The sequence below is a fragment of the Diorhabda sublineata genome, chromosome 3 (assembly GCF_026230105.1).
Source record: "Diorhabda sublineata isolate icDioSubl1.1 chromosome 3, icDioSubl1.1, whole genome shotgun sequence".
In the NCBI taxonomy this organism is placed as follows: domain Eukaryota; kingdom Metazoa; phylum Arthropoda; class Insecta; order Coleoptera; family Chrysomelidae; genus Diorhabda; species Diorhabda sublineata.
Genome location: NC_079476.1, coordinates 2,382,688 through 2,399,996, shown reverse-complemented (window position 1 = coordinate 2,399,996; position 17,309 = coordinate 2,382,688). Strand labels below are relative to the sequence as shown.

The window sequence follows — 17,309 nt, the reverse complement described above, 5'->3', positions numbered from 1 at the left end:
AACATTCGTACCAAATTGTTACCCAATAGAGAACGATCACAGTCTTGTATTTCAAAGGATAATAGTGGAAACATATTCATGTAAAGATTACGAATTGTCCTCAATATTCCTTTTTCTATTACAAAGTAATCTAATTATACTGTTGCCTAAAATTTTCATGTTTGAATAGAAAGAAGATTAAAACAATGTTTGTACTAATACTTCGAATTCTACTGAAAAAGACCCACAAATTTTGAAAAGAATAATTACATATGATGCTTAGTATTTTTCTTGTTTTTTATGGTTGTCATCGTTTTCAACTAAAGTTAAAAAGTCTATCGACTAATCAAAACAAAATCAAAGTGGTGAAAATGATATTCATGGATTTGTGTAATTTCATATAGTCAAAATATTAATAATTATCAATACTTTCGCATTTGAAGAAGTTTCTAGTTGAATTCAACACACCAAGACACTAAAAAATACGACATGCCGTCATGGAAAAGTTAACAAAAAAAAAAATGTCCAAAACTGTCAATGAAAGTTTCTAATGGAGTATCGTAGGACTAGAAAAGGGATATATCAAAGTCGATGATACATAAAATGTATAAAAATTCAGGTGACAATATCCACATGCATATTTGACGATACTGAAGATGATTCCATCTATGAAAAGTCTCTTGAATTACAAGAGAACATTTTTATGACGTTCTAGAAGCGCAAACTCAAATGAATTATTCAACAGACCTAAATCAAGTGAGCTTGTGCTACCTATTTACAAAAGGACAAACCAACACTGACATTTGACGATACTTAAGGTGATACCATCTATGAAAGGTCTCTTGAAGTACAAGTGAACATATAATGAAAGTTTTTATGAGTCGCCACAAGAAATCATCGATTCAAAAACCTGTCAACTACAGTTTCAATATAAACGAGGGTAAGAGAGTTTTTGGAGTAACTTAGTGGAAACAATCCTTTCAAGTTTATGCCGGGAGTAAATTCAGAACCAATCAGGCAAGAGACATCGTGTCACTCTTATTTAGCGCTTATTCTTAACGGACCAGCGATATATATAAAAAAAATTAATCAAATACACTCGCGAAGAAAATAATCGATCCAAGTCGCACGCTTCAGCACAAAATCTGTGGATTCCATTCTATTCTGTCGTACGGAACCTGCACTATATGGACGGGCATTGCCTTCTATGTATCGGTCTCCTTCACCTGGAGTTAAAATAAAAGAAATCAACTCGATTTTTGCTTCCATTGAATTGCCCGCCTAAACCATTCAAGAACCTCTGTCAATAGCCACGCTTTCTTTCATGCAACACTGTGTGAATCTTTTTCCAGGTCTTTTATAGATTCGTCCTCTTCTCTTGCTACCATGCAGGTATAATTTGCTTTCAACTAAGAAAAGAAGGGAGTCCCATTTTGTTCATCAGTCTGATTAACGTGTTCTCTGGAAAATAGTAGGGCTGGGGTTCATTTGGAGCCAGTAGTTATCCTTTTTTGGCTCATAGTTAGCTGCCTTAAGTCTTTCTCTGAATGTCCAGCCACTCACAACCACTCCTCGCATTTCTCTGAGCTCTTGTTGGACTTGAACATCAGTAAAGGCTCGATTTCTCATCGATGCGATGTGCTGACAGTAAATCGGTCATTTCTCTCAGATTTGCAGCGTCTTGTAAGAAAGCTACCAGTCTCTTGGTAACGATGGTAAAATCTGAAAACAGCAGAATGACTCATGTTCAACGCCCTGGCCATTTCTTGCTGATTCTGGTCTTGTCGCAATAGGTTGATCGCTTGAGCGGCTTTATCACTCGGTGTGTCAAGTTTCAGGTGGAATTCTTTCCCGCTGTTAACTGATTTGCACTATTGTAAATAAGCATAAGAAAGGGCGTTGATGTTCGAATTTTTGGATTGTTACTTTCAAGCCAATGCCATTAGCTTTGAGATTCTACTGAGAAGAATAAAATTTACTTTTCTTCAGTTTTTTTGGCAGCTATTGCAGAGGTGTCACCAAAGTCGATTTTTTGATAATTAGTGTAGGTAACAACGATAACCAGTGTTATTTTTGAAATCAATGTTGAATTACAAGGAGGTAGCATTGATAATATTGTGTTATTATTATAATCCTAACTCAGGACAATACAGAGTGTCGGTCGATATTTTTTTTATTCAATTATAATATAAGAAACAAATACAACTTGCGTGATTGATTAAATTTTTTATTTTATCCAATTACCAAGTCCCTTGAATCACGAAATCCTTTTTTCATATTTATATATGTCAAACTTTCTCCAGTACAACCAAATTTAACTCAAAGGAAGTGTTGTAACAAATATCTTCTGTCTCTGAACATACAGTCGTGAAATTATATTTATTATTCGTCATCATCTTTATGTATTCAGCTTTGTAATCTTCGTAATCTTCTTTCGGAATTTTCTTCAGAACTGGATTAACACTGAGGCAGAATTCTATAAACATAAAATGGAATTTATTCTCATTAAAAAAATTGAATTATAATCACACTTAAGGTAATATAATGAACAATCACATAACATGATTAAATCTTCGGAATAATTAAAATAAGTAGAGATGTCCTACAAGGAGATGCCTTTAGCCCCTTGTTATTCAATTTCTTCATCACAGACTTGGAATCCTATTTCCAAAATCTTTGCGCTAAACTAGAAACCCATTAATTCCCACAACTTGTTATTAAAATGATTTTCACTCGATATTGTTGCAAAATTGTCCTAAATAACTAAAGTAGTTTCTGATTACTTAAGCAGTAACTTCCACCAAATTATTTCTATAATCTTGAAAGTTATTACAACATTATTAATCTTCAGTCTGAATTGACAAATTTATTTGATGATATATTCCTCAAAGAGTTTTCCAAATGTCAAAAATCTATATTTTAGATTTGAAGGAGTCCAAAAAAACATTGCGTGTAGAATGAAACATTGTTTGAATAAATTATTAGATTTTCACATAATACACAAACTTTATATTCGGTCTTGCTTTTCAAAATTGGATAATTTGATCAATCCAAACCCAAGCTCATCTGTATAAGCTTCTTCTTCTGTGTGTGCCGTATCAAGTCCCCTTGAAGTTAGCGATCAGCATGGCAAAACTCTCTCTAGCATGAGCTAGTCTAAATAACTGCCCTGCTTCTCTTATACCAGTCCATTAAATAATATTCTTCAACCAAGAGGGTTGTTTCCTTTCAATTCCTTCAACTTTACCCATCATTATCAATTAATGGTAGATATTTTTAAAGTCCATGCTTGGACACCATATGTAACATTTGATAATGAAAAGTGATCTTATTTTAAAAAATGTCGATTCTATATTTTATTTCCTTATCGGAATCCAGTTGTTGAGGAATTTAATAACCAAGATATTAGAAACTGGACACTCTTTTGTTGTTTGTCCGTTTACCTGTAGCTGTATCTCATGGTATGGCAAACGACTAAATAAAATATATTTTGCTTTAGAACAGTTGATGTTTGTTTAAAAGACATTGCAGTCCATTCAAGTCGTTACACACTACAACTGTATCGTCTGCGTATCTAATTGTATTTATAAGTTAATTTTTACTCCACATGATAAATTGTGTCTAGCTTGCTTAAAGATCTTATCTGAGTACAAATTAAACAGAAGTGGTTAGAGTATGCAACCTTGTCTGACTCCTCTTAAGATTTTGCTTTCTTCTGTTGATTTTCCGTTGATTCGAACACCCGCTCTTCGGCGCCAATATAATTTTTCGATGATTCAACTACTTTTCCCTTAATTCATCGTGTTGTACTCGATCGAATGCCTTTTCGTAATCGATAAAAACGGCAATTTTCTAGTAATATATTCAGTATAAGCTAGCGGTTCATAATTCTGAGGAATGTACAGAAAACATTTCCTCTGGAATAGTGAAAGATCTGTGTCGCAACCTAACCACCTATGTAATACTTATTCTTGGACCATACAAACATTTATAGTCCGAAAAAATGAAGCTACTTTGGACTTTGTTCAAATCCTCTATGTGGGTATGGATTGGTCGATCAAATTGATTTCTTCCATATGAATGGAGATTCTGTTTGGAATATCAATTCGCAGATTTTGGGTCCCTAGAATACAATTTATTTAAACTAAAACGACATTATTGTCATCATCAGCTTATATTCCATTTTCAAGAAAATGAATGTTTGAATGAATGAATATATTTTACAGTTTTTTTGAAAGAAAACAGTGAATTATTGAAAAATATTCATGACATCATGAGTATGGAAATTGTGTAAAGAAAATAACTTTAAATCAAGCAGGTAACTGGCCAAAAAAAAGAAAGTTACTCAAAGAACTTATTCCTACGATAAGTCACATGATATTGTCAACTAAGCCTCCTGTTTATTTTTTATCCTCACCCTCTTAGCATTAAAAGTTTCTCTATAAACTGAAAATTTTTTATTCTCAGAAAATTTAGATGCAGTTGGTCACTAATGAATTAATAACAATAAAAATATTAATATGGCTGATGATATGATCTAACTTGCAGAGTCTCAAATAGAACTGCAAGGAAACCTTGAGATTTTAGAATCCTACTATGAAACTCCTGGAAACATAATTATTAGGAATATTAATATGAGTCGACTGGAAGTTCTTGCGTGACACTCTCCCAATGAAAAACTATTAGAAATATAAACTCATTAAATACCCTGAATAACAGCTCAAATAACAATCGTTATTTGAACGTTGAGATACTTTAAACAAACAGATACCACTCAAAATAGTTTCTAGACGAACTCCCAATTTCCTCAAAAGCAAACAACTTACATCAAGTTACAGATTGTCGGACAGTTTCGCCCAATTATATTATGCTTGCATTCAAAGTCGTTCATTGTAGGATCTCTTAAACGGAACCACTAGCTCTCTAGTTTATGAATTATTGTTCTAGTGATACAAATTAACTCTGCATGAGTTTTAGTAGCAACGTGAAACATAGCAGTCACTTTTGCGAAAGTTAATAATCAATCATCAAGGATACACAAAGGAATATTCCTATAGATTTGAAGTTTTGTTACCAGTTTGGTTAGACGATAGTCAATGCACCACGATGGTCGGAAAAGCGGGATTGGTTGGTTGTTAAACGTATTTAATAAAAAGTTTCTACTATTTCAATTGAATCGTGAATCTGCGATCTTGATCTCATAGGAAGAATAAGTATAATTCACGGGATAGCAAATTAGGGGTTCATACCAGTGAACAAAAGAAATTAATATTGTGTAATACGAGACTGCTGTCGCTCCATGCGGATCTTCCATTATTCCAATTAGTGCTTTTTGGCACAGCTTCAGCAGGCCCAAATCTTGTTCCTTACAATGTGGTTTTAATCTTAGGAAAGGGATAGAAGTTATACGATAAGCAAATAAAGTAGGTAGCCTATCAACACAAATAATTTTGTTTCTTGTTCTTTGTTAATTCCTCTACATTCAGCAATCCTATGAATTCTTAGCCGATGGTAGATCATACAAGATTACAGACTTTTTCGATATTTTCATCCATTTTTAATATGGAAGGGGGACCAGTACGTGAATGAATTAGCTGCAATATTTTCAAGATTCATGTGTCTCTGTACTCAATAGCTACACACAATATACTCACCTTCAAACATTTTTTTATCCTCAAATTTATATGATCTCTTACTATCAACTTCGAAATACTTTTCCACAAAACCAGCTTTGGAAAACAAAGCTTTATATACTTGGCATATGTTTTTTTGTTTGTAGTAAGGTGAAGTGAAACATTTATGATTATATTCACTCCATCTGGGGTGATGAGACAATAAATCATATACTTCATCCGCTGATGTTTCATGTACGTATGTTAGAATCATTTGACCACCTGGTTTTAACATTTCGTACAGATTTTTTAGAGCTTGCCTAGATAAATAATGCAAAAAAAACAAATTAATATTGACTACAATATTTTTTTGGAAAAAATAATGAGAATTTCAAAAAACTATTTCGAGTATAATGTTTGCCACCAAAAAAGTTTCTGAATACCCCACAAATATATGTGAATTTTGACTAATCGATATGAAAAGTGATAAAAATTACATATTTCTTTCTGAAAGATAAGTGAAGCAAATCAAGTGACGAAGAATATTTTGTGTACATTCTAGATTCGGATATAGTGAGATGGGCCAGAACTAGAAGAAGAGCATGGAGAGATCATGTCAATAGAATGGACGACGATCGACTGGCGAAAATCGCAAAGGAAGAGAGACCCAATACAAGTAGACCGCCTGGAAGACCACCAAAGCGCTGGTATGAGAGCTGGTTCTCGGAGTCACAGCTTAGGCTGCCTCTTTGAAAACACAAGACATAGTCTTAAAATTAGAAGAAGAAGAAGAAGAAGAAGACATTCTAGATTTTGATATTTAATCTAAAATAATCACATTTGGACAATTTTCGAAAGTAATTCCAGGAGTTAAATTGATTCAACTACACATTTGAAGCTCTCATTTTGTTCACCACGAAGTTATCTACAAAGGATTCAGCAGCATTGCCTGGTTTACCTCCTCCATGACATTTTAGAGTTACTCGTGCGTAACAAACCGAGAGATTTTTCCTGAAAAAGCATCAGTGTCACGAAAACTATCTACAAAAACTGCAAAAGTTTCAGTAACTGTAACTTAATAATAAAATTTTTTATAACAAAACAGAATTGAGAAATTGAGGTTACGACAGAAGCTAGATATAATGAAAATAAATTATATCTGATTTGCAAGAATTATACCCATTCGATTTGTGTTCAGTAAAGGGCTTGCCCAATGTAGTGATTTTAACCCTTCAAATTATTGTTACGAACAAAGTCATGACTTGGACCACGAAGCTGGTCCTGTCTGGTTATAATGAAGTCATTTGCTAAGTCAGTTTTTAATGATAGAATATCGTTCATCGTAGTCGAAATATCTTCCTTCATGGTGGAAGCATCGTTGATGATAGTTGAAATCTTCTCGTCCATTTTAATGAAAATATCTTTGAATAGATAAGTTTCTGGATCAAATCCGGTGTCTTTCTACTAATTCGCCCATTTCCCCCCAACACGCGATTTTCCAGTTTACCTTTCAGATCCGTCCATTTCAGATAACTAATTTTCTTAGTCATGTTCACGTCACTGACATCAATGTAATGTTTTTCTTATTTATTCATGCTATTTATGTAGGTGGGGTCAATTTAAATTGACCGGTTGTTTTTCCATGTCGTTTCGTTCATTATGACTTTTAATTATAAATTAACTTCGTTACACAAACTTGTTTATATACTCAAAACGAATTTCTCAAAAATTCTAGAAATCACAAAATAATGAAAATGAAAAGACTTTCCTAGCAATTAATTGAGAAAAAACCAATATAAGCATAAACGTGTCATGAATTCACCAAATATTGAAATTAAATTATAACCGGACAGGACAGGCTTCACGGCCCGTATTATGTGCTTGTTCGTAATATTAAGTTTACTCACTCTGTGTTTTGCAACCAATGCATCACACAAAAACTGAAAATATGATCGAATCTATTTAATAACTCATTCGGTATGTTCTTAGAACATATGTCCAGTTTGATGAATTTACTTCTTGTATCTGACATATTGCTCTGTACAAATTCAATCATCTCATGACTTATATCACTTCCAATGAATTCTTTATAGTCTTGCGGCAAAATTGGTAATAATGTTTGTTTAGTATTGGTACCATCACCAATTCCAAATTCGAAAATCGATTCGTTATCCTTCCATGTTATCAGTTTTTCCAAATGAGACATGTGCTGCTTGTGAAGATTCGCTAGAAAGTTTGTTGATTTACCCCACAATTCTGGCTCTAGCATTGTGGATAATTATATTTCATGAAATATCTGAATTTCTATTGTATCGATTGATCTGAAATTTGATAAATTTAATAAAAAAAACACACACAACAAAAGTTGACTATTTGGTGTAATAAATTGATGGATGAAATATCGATCTTTTTAGTTCAGTGAACGACGGTGAAAATATGTTATCAACTTTCGGATTTTCGTGTAATTTTCGAATTAAGTTCTATTTACACAGCACTTCAAGATCTACCAAATATGTGCAAATTATTGTAAGGGGTGGAAAGTACTTTTTATTGTCAAAAATCCATAGAATAAAAGTGAAAGCATTTAGAATGTAAAGAAAAACTTTTGTAGAATTAAAATCGAGATCACATGATTTTGTAGTATATTATTTATGATTTCCGATCCATTTTGTAGGAAAATTTATAATCTCTTAGGATAAAAAAGGTTGGAATACATTGAACCCTTTTATTTTTAAAAAGGAAACGTTCAAAGGGTACCAGTTATACGCTACTGTGAAGGGTTGGAATACATTGAACCCTTTTATTTTTAAAAAGAAAACGTTCAAAGGGTACCAGTTATACGCTACTGTGAAGGGTTGGAATACATTGAACCCTTTTATTTTTAAAAAGAAAACGTTCAAAGGGTACCAGTTATACGCTACTGTGAAGGGTTGGAATACATTGAACCCTTTTATTTTTAAAAAGAAAACGTTCAAAGGGTACCAGTTATACGCTACTGTGAAGGGTTGGAATACATTGAACCCTTTTATTTTTAAAAAGAAAACGTTCAAAGGGTACCAGTCATACGCTACTATGAAGGGTTGGAATACTTTGAACCCTTTTATTTTTAAAAAGAAAACGTTCAAAGGGTACCAGTCATACGCTACTATGAAGGATTGGAATACTTTGAACCCTTTTATTTTTAAAAAGAAAACTTTCAAAGGGGACCAGTCATACGCTACTATGAAGGGTTGGAATACTTTGAACCCTTTTATTTTTAAAAAGAAAACGTTCAAAGGGTACCAGTCATACGCTACTATGAAGGGTTGGAATACTTTGAACCCTTTTATTTTTAAAAAGAAAACGTTCAAAGGGTACCAGTTATACGCTACTGTGAAGGGTTGGAATACTTTGAACCCTTTTATTTTTAAAAAGAAAACGTTCAAAGGGTACCAGTCATACGCTACTATGAAGGGTTGGAATACTTTGAACCCTTTTATTTTTAAAAAGAAAACGTTCAAAGGGTACCAGTTATACGCTACTGTGAAGGGTTGGAATACTTTGAACCCTTTTATTTTTAAAAAGAAAACGTTCAAAGGGTACCAGTCATACGCTACTATGAAGGGTTGGAATACATTGAACCCTTTTATTTTTAAAAAGAAAACGTTCAAAGGGTACCAGTCATACGCTACTATGAAGGGTTGGAATACTTTGAACCCTATTATTTTTAAAAAGAAAACGTTCGAAGGGTACCAGTCATACGCTACTGTGAAGGGTTGGAATAGATTGAACCCTTTATTTTTAAAAAGAAAACGTTCAAAGGGTACCAGTTATACGCTACTGTGAAGGGTTGGAATACATTGAACCCTTTTATTTTTAAAAAGAAAACGTTCGAAGGGTACCAGTCATACGCTACTGTGAAGGGTTGGAATAGATTGAACCCTTTATTTTTAAAAAGAAAACGTTCAAAGGGTACCAGTTATACGCTACTGTGAAGGGTTGGAATACTTTGAACCCTTTTATTTTTAAAAAGAAAACGTTCGAAGGGTACCAGTCATACGCTACTGTGAAGGGTTGGAATAGATTGAACCCTTTATTTTTAAAAAGAAAACGTTCAAAGGGTACCAGTTATACGCTACTGTGAAGGGTTGGAATACATTGAACCCTTTTATTTTTAAAAAGAAAACGTTCAAAGGGTACCAGTCATACGCTACTATGAAGGGTTGGAATACTTTGAACCCTTTTATTTTTAAAAAGAAAACGTTCAAAGGGTACCAGTCATACGCTACTATGAAGGGTTGGAATACTTTGAACCCTTTTATTTTTAAAAAGAAAACGTTCAAAGGGGACCAGTCATACGCTACTATGAAGGGTTGGAATACTTTGAACCCTTTTATTTTTAAAAAGAAAACGTTCAAAGGGTACCAGTCATACGCTACTATGAAGGGTTGGAATACTTTGAACCCTTTTATTTTTAAAAAGAAAACGTTCAAAGGGTACCAGTTATACGCTACTGTGAAGGGTTGGAATACTTTTAACCCTTTTATTTTTAAAAAGAAAACGTTCAAAGGGTACCAGTCATACGCTACTATGAAGGGTTGGAATACTTTGAACCCTTTTATTTTTAAAAAGAAAACGTTCAAAGGGTACCAGTCATACGCTACTATGAAGGGTTGGAATACTTTGAACGCTTTTATTTTTAAAAAGAAAACGTTCAAAGGGTACCAGTCATACGCTACTATGAAGGGTTGGAATACTTTGAACCCTTTTATTTTTAAAAAGAAAACGTTCAAAGGGTACCAGTCATACGCTACTATGAAGGGTTGGAATACTTTGAACCCTTTTATTTTTAAAAAGAAAACGTTCAAAGGGTACCAGTCATACGCTACTATGAAGGGTTGGAATACATTGAACCCTTTTATTTTTAAAAAGAAAACGTTCAAAGGGTACCAGTCATACGCTACTATGAAGGGTTGGAATACTTTGAACCCTTTTATTTTTAAAAAGAAAACGTTCAAAGGGTACCAGTCATACGCTATTATGAAGGGTTGGAATACTTTGAACCCTTTTATTTTTAAAAAGAAAACGTTCAAATGGTACCAGTCATACGCTACTATGAAGGGTTGGAATACTTTGAACCCTATTATTTTTAAAAAGAAAACGTTCGAAGGGTACCAGTCATACGCTACTGTGAAGGGTTGGAATAGATTGAACCCTTTATTTTTAAAAAGAAAACGTTCAAAGGGTACCAGTTATACGCTACTGTGAAGGGTTGGAATACATTGAACCCTTTTATTTTTAAAAAGAAAACGTTCGAAGGGTACCAGTCATACGCTACTGTGAAGGGTTGGAATAGATTGAACCCTTTATTTTTAAAAAGAAAACGTTCAAAGGGTACCAGTTATACGCTACTGTGAAGGGTTGGAATACTTTGAACCCTTTTATTTTTAAAAAGAAAACGTTCGAAGGGTACCAGTCATACGCTACTGTGAAGGGTTGGAATAGATTGAACCCTTTATTTTTAAAAAGAAAACGTTCAAAGGGTACCAGTTATACGCTACTGTGAAGGGTTGGAATACATTGAACCCTTTTATTTTTAAAAAGAAAACGTTCAAAGGGTACCAGTCATGTACCAGTCATACGCTACTATGAAGGGTTGGAATACTTTGAACCCTTTTATTTTTAAAAAGAAAACGTTCAAAGGGTACCAGTCATACGCTACTATGAAGGGTTGGAATACTTTGAACCCTTTTATTTTTAAAAAGAAAACGTTCAAAGGGGACCAGTCATACGCTACTATGAAGGGTTGGAATACTTTGAACCCTTTTATTTTTAAAAAGAAAACGTCAAAGGGTACCAGTCATACGCTACTATGAAGGGTTGGAATACTTTGGACCCTTTTATTTTTAAAAAGGAAACGTTCAAAGGGTACCAGTCATACGCTACTATGAAGGGTTGGAATACTTTGAACCCTTTTATTTTTAAAAAGAAAACGTTCAAAGGGTACCAGTTATACGCTACTGTGAAGGGTTGGAATACTTTTAACCCTTTTATTTTTAAAAAGAAAACGTTCAAAGGGTACCAGTCATACGCTACTATGAAGGGTTGGAATACATTGAACCCTTTTATTTTTAAAAAGAAAACGTTCAAAGGGTACCAGTCATACGCTACTATGAAGGGTTGGAATACTTTGAACCCTTTTATTTTTAAAAAGAAAACGTTCAAAGGGTACCAGTCATACGCTACTATGAAGGGTTGGAATACTTTGAACCCTATTATTTTTAAAAAGAAAACGTCAAAGGGTACCAGTCATACGCTACTATGAAGGGTTGGAATACTTTGGACCCTTTTATTTTTAAAAAGGAAACGTTCAAAGGGTACCAGTCATACGCTACTATGAAGGGTTGGAATACTTTGAACCCTTTTATTTTTAAAAAGAAAACGTTCAAAGGGTACCAGTTATACGCTACTGTGAAGGGTTGGAATACTTTTAACCCTTTTATTTTTAAAAAGAAAACGTTCAAAGGGTACCAGTCATACGCTACTATGAAGGGTTGGAATACATTGAACCCTTTTATTTTTAAAAAGAAAACGTTCAAAGGGTACCAGTCATACGCTACTATGAAGGGTTGGAATACTTTGAACCCTTTTATTTTTAAAAAGAAAACGTTCAAAGGGTACCAGTCATACGCTACTATGAAGGGTTGGAATACTTTGAACCCTTTTATTTTTAAAAAGAAAACGTCAAAGGGTACCAGTCATACGCTACTATGAAGGGTTGGAATACTTTGGACCCTTTTATTTTTAAAAAGGAAACGTTCAAAGGGTACCAGTTATACGCTACTATGAAGGGTTGGAAAACATTGAACCCTTTTATTTTTAAAAAGAAAACGTTCAAAGGGTACCAGTCATACGCTACTATGAAGGGTTGGAATACATTGAACCCTTTTATTTTTAAAAAGAAAACGTTCAAAGGGTACCAGTCATACGCTACTATGAAGGGTTGGAATACTTTGAACCCTTTTATTTTTAAAAAGAAAACGTTCAAAGGGTACCAGTCATACGCTATTATGAAGGGTTGGAATACTTTGAACCCTTTTATTTTTAAAAAGAAAACGTTCAAAGGGTACCAGTCATACGCTACTATGAAGGGTTGGAATACTTTGAACCCTTTTATTTTTAAAAAGAAAACGTTCAAAGGGTACCTGTCATACGCTACTGTGAAGGGTTGGAATAGATTGAACCCTTTTATTTTTAAAAAGAAAACGTTCAAAGGGTACCAGTCATACGCTACTATGAAGGGTTGGAATACTTTGACCCCTATTATTTTTAAAAAGAAAACGTTCGAAGGGTACCAGTCATACGCTACTGTGAAGGGTTGGAATAGATTGAACCCTTTTATTTTTAAAAAGAAAACGTTCAAAGGGTACCAGTCATACGCTACTGTGAAGGGTTGGAATACATTGAACCCTTTTATTTTTAAAAAGAAAACGTTCAAAGGGTACCAGTCATACGCTACTATGAAGGGTTGGAATACTTTGAACCCTTTTATTTTTAAAAAGAAAACGTTCAAAGGGTACCAGTCATACGCTACTATGAAGGGTTGGAATACTTTGAACCCTTTTATTTTTAAAAAGGAAACGTTCAAAGGGTACCAGTCATATGCTACTATGAAGGGTTGGAATACTTTGAACCCTTTTATTTTTAAAAAGAAAACGTTCAAAGGGTACCAGTCATACGCTACTATGAAGGGTTGGAATACTTTGGACCCTTTTATTTTTAAAAAGGAAACGTTCAAAGGGTACCAGTCATACGCTACTATGAAGGGTTGGAATACTTTGAACCCTTTTATTTTTAAAAAGAAAACGTTCAAAGGGTACCAGTCATACGCTACTATGAAGGGTTGGAATACTTTGGACCCTTTTATTTTTAAAAAGGAAACGTTCAAAGGGTACCAGTCATATGCTACTATGAAGGGTTGGAATACTTTGAACCCTATTATTTTTAAAAAGAAAACGTTCGAAGGGTACCAGTCATACGCTACTGTGAAGGGTTGGAATAGATTGAACCCTTTATTTTTAAAAAGAAAACGTTCAAAGGGTACCAGTTATACGCTACTGTGAAGGGTTGGAATACATTGAACCCTTTTATTTTTAAAAAGAAAACGTTCAAAGGGTACCAGTCATACGCTACTATGAAGGGTTGGAATACTTTGAACCCTTTTATTTTTAAAAAGAAAACGTTCAAAGGGTACCAGTCATACGCTACTATGAAGGGTTGGAATACTTTGAACCCTTTTATTTTTAAAAAGAAAACGTTCAAAGGGTACCAGTCATACGCTACTATGAAGGGTTGGAATACTTTGGACCCTTTTATTTTTAAAAAGGAAACGTTCAAAGGGTACCAGTCATATGCTACTATGAAGGGTTGGAATACTTTGAACCCTTTTATTTTTAAAAAGAAAACGTTCAAAGGGTACCAGTCATACGCTAATGTGAAGGGTTGGAATAGATTGAACCCTTCTATTTTTAAAAAGAAAACGTTCAAAGGGTACCAGTCATACGCTAATGTGAAGGGTTGGAATAGATTGGACCCTTTTATTTTTAAAACGAAAACGTTCAAAGGGTACCATTCATACGCTACAGTGAAAGGTTACATCAAGGTTGATACTGAAGTTGAAAAAAATTGAGGAGAGGAAATTTTTTTAGAAGAAAACCCTATTTTTAGTTCTCTATTAGTTTTAACGTATTTTCCGTATTTTTAGATTATTTCCAATAAAAGATAATGTTTATAAAAAATTGAAAATACTTTCTCAATTCAAAATTTTTTTCAGAATCAAGCTTCCAAACCATACTTCTTGATCCTATTATTTGTATTCGATCAAAGTAGTTTACGAATTTTTAACATTTTATTCCAATTAGTGCAATATCAAGGCTAGAAATGACGCTTTTTTCATGAATTTAAGGGATTCTATCTTATTTTCGTCACAACTCCTCTATTTTATGTATTACAGTCTTATAAAATCTCGTTTAAATGATTCTTCAAAGTTCTTTTTTCTGCAAAATTGACTTTCCATTTATTCAATTTTCATTTATTCAAAATTTTCGGTTCCACCTTCAATAAATCATTGATCGGTGTATATTAAACATTCTTTTTATTTTTTTTTTAAGTTACATTTAACCTCTGCCTTTTTTTATCTAACTAAAGTTATTTGTGGAAATGAATGAGTCAAAAAGTATTGATTTTTTCGAAAAAACGCCATAGATTAATTTGTGCTTGGAATTATTTTTTTATATATTTATATGGTTAGTTTCAACAACAAAGTCATTATTTCTACAACGTAATAATTATTCTAAATGACTTACCACTTGAGTAAATGAATTACGAAAATAATTTGATTCGATATTTTTCGAAGATAATTAACAAATATTCACTTAATCCAATAAATTGTCGATAGTAGATAGAAAACCATTTTTTGTATTTTTGTTTTTTATGTGTATGTCAATGTTGACCGTAGATACGCTAATTATATGGGCCCATTCCTATCTGTTTATATTTACATTCCGTAATTAGCATCAATTTAATATTATACGAGGTCTGGCTATTAAATAACGAGATTTTGGTGAGCGTCTTCAAGTGATCTGCCGTTTTATGATTTACCGTTTTCATCCCTTTCAAAGCAAATCATTTTATCACCTTTCAAGTAAATTTGAGCAGACCCGTTGTCGCAAAAGCTTTTGGTCAGGAGTCAGATTTTTTGGCACCAATTTCGCACAGACTTTTGTCTTGTCTCTCTCGGCCCACACTGAAGCGCTAAAACCACTCAAAAATACGCGCACGAGATAGAGAATTGTCCCCTATTGTGGCACAGTAGTCACTTCTGATTTATTTATTATAACATTCAAGTTTTTGAAGGAATTAATTTGTTATCTACCTCCCATTCCATTGGATGAAACTCCAGTTTCGTTGCTAAATCGTCCTCTATCTATACACACTCTAAAAATGTTCAAATCAAAGTGAATTTAGTTAAATTTGTGGTTATATTCTTTACTGCTTCTCATATATATAATAATTTCCTTTTGTTTCAAGCAAATTTTGTATGATAGTAAACTCGTATTTTTTATTTATTTGGGGAAGAAACGAAAAGAATAGCATATATTTGTTTTTATTTATATTTAAAAAAATATAAATTCAGCTTTTTTATATGCTATAGCATAAGCACCTTTTTATTCAAATCTGTTCTATCTACTCGTTCTTTCTTAAGTAATTTTCATCTGGGTTCCCGTTTTTTTGCTTATTTTATTTTCTTCCCGCAGCTTTACAGCTGCCAGGTTGAGAGTTCAACAAAGGATTCAACAACAAACCAACAAAACACATTCTTTTTCATTCACCCTTAACGTCTTTAGTTAAAAAACTGGTGTCGTCTAATTCAATATTAATTGTTCACCCCTTTCAAGTACCAGTTGTTTATATACTTTAACTGAGGCCGATTATCACTCCCTGAGGAAGATTCTCGAGCTGGTAACGTGAGGTTACAAGTTAATATCTTCGAAAACTTGAATAAATCAGAAGACAAACATAACAAGCCGAATTGCATGTATTTCTGCAAAGGGACACATAAAATATTAACATTTATGGACACATTTTTCATCTTAAAATGATATCTTTTATTAATTCTACCCTTCATTGAAGTGTTATGAATTATTATTCATTCAATTTAAGCAATACGATGAAATTCACAAAAATATTGAATCCCAAACCTTTCAAAATTCATATCGCATTCTTCACATTATTCTCAAATACGATAGTGACCTTATTTTGCGTTACCTTTTATGTATATATAAGGATTGTGTTTTTATTTGCATTTAATACTCGCAAAATCATCCATAAATTTTTTAATAGCAAGAGATTCCAAGCATAAAAGCAATAACGTGTCCATATCGTTGTAAGAAGTTAAAAAATTTATTGGTAGTAACATACATATATTTCCGAGAAATATGTTATGGTGATAAGACTATTCGAAAATAAATTACCCTTTCTAGGAGCGATAATGCCTTTTATGATTTGAAAAGTATCCCCTCGCAGCTAAAAATTTCAATTTATCAAAATTATTATTTGACTTCCACCTTATAATCCGGTCAATTTAGACATTCGAAGTTACGTAAATTCCCATCAAGCTAAAATAGAATAAAATTTGAAATTTTTGTATATGGAAAAAAAATTATTCAAAGTCAAAGGTCAAAAAAAATGAGTTTTTTGCAATTTTTAGCAAAACGGTGAGTTTTATCATAAAAATACTCAGGACAAAAATTATAGATCATGAAATTATCTAGAAGAAACATATCAATACTTTTTTTTCTAAAAGCCACTGTTTCTGAGATATAATGATTCAAAAAGTTGTAAAAGTTGTTGTAAACTTTTCTTACAATATTGAAATGAACCGAGACTTGTTGTGAGTATTTGTAAGAAATTTCTGTTGGAACTGTCATAAATGCATCAAATAAATTAACGAAGATGTTGCTAAGTTCGACGATGTTGTTCTGTAGCTTTGATATTTCTCTTGCAATTATTATAGCCATTAAATCTGAAACATTTAACTTTTTGAATCATTATATCTCAGAAAGAATGGCTCGTAGAAAAAAAAGTATTTTCACGTTTTTTGTAAATAATTTTATAATCTACAATTTTTGTTTGAAGTATTTTCATGATAAAACTCACCGTTTTGCTGATAATCGCGAA

The 17,309-nt window shown here is 32.9% G+C and overlaps 2 protein-coding genes across 3 annotated transcripts in view; one reads left to right on the top strand and one right to left on the bottom strand.

The window, feature by feature from the left end:
• LOC130441239 (kin of IRRE-like protein 2) overlaps window positions 1–17,309 on the top strand; it is a 649,517-nt gene that overhangs the window by 80,773 nt on the left and 551,435 nt on the right. The gene's annotated exons all lie outside the window — the stretch shown is intronic.
• LOC130441240 (juvenile hormone acid O-methyltransferase-like) lies at window positions 2,139–15,102 on the bottom strand. Of its 2 annotated transcripts, none has more exons than XM_056774825.1 (4): window positions 14,936–15,102; window positions 7,499–7,912; window positions 5,634–5,911; window positions 2,139–2,455 (listed from the first exon to the last, which is right to left on the bottom strand). In XM_056774825.1, exons 2-4 carry the CDS (start codon window positions 7,858–7,860, stop codon window positions 2,268–2,270), a joined length of 828 nt encoding a protein of 275 aa, XP_056630803.1. In that variant the 5' UTR covers window positions 7,861–7,912; window positions 14,936–15,102; the 3' UTR covers window positions 2,139–2,267. The 2 variants fall into 2 exon arrangements, with proteins under 2 accessions (XP_056630803.1, XP_056630804.1); XM_056774826.1 differs by having other exon boundaries at window positions 7,499–7,817.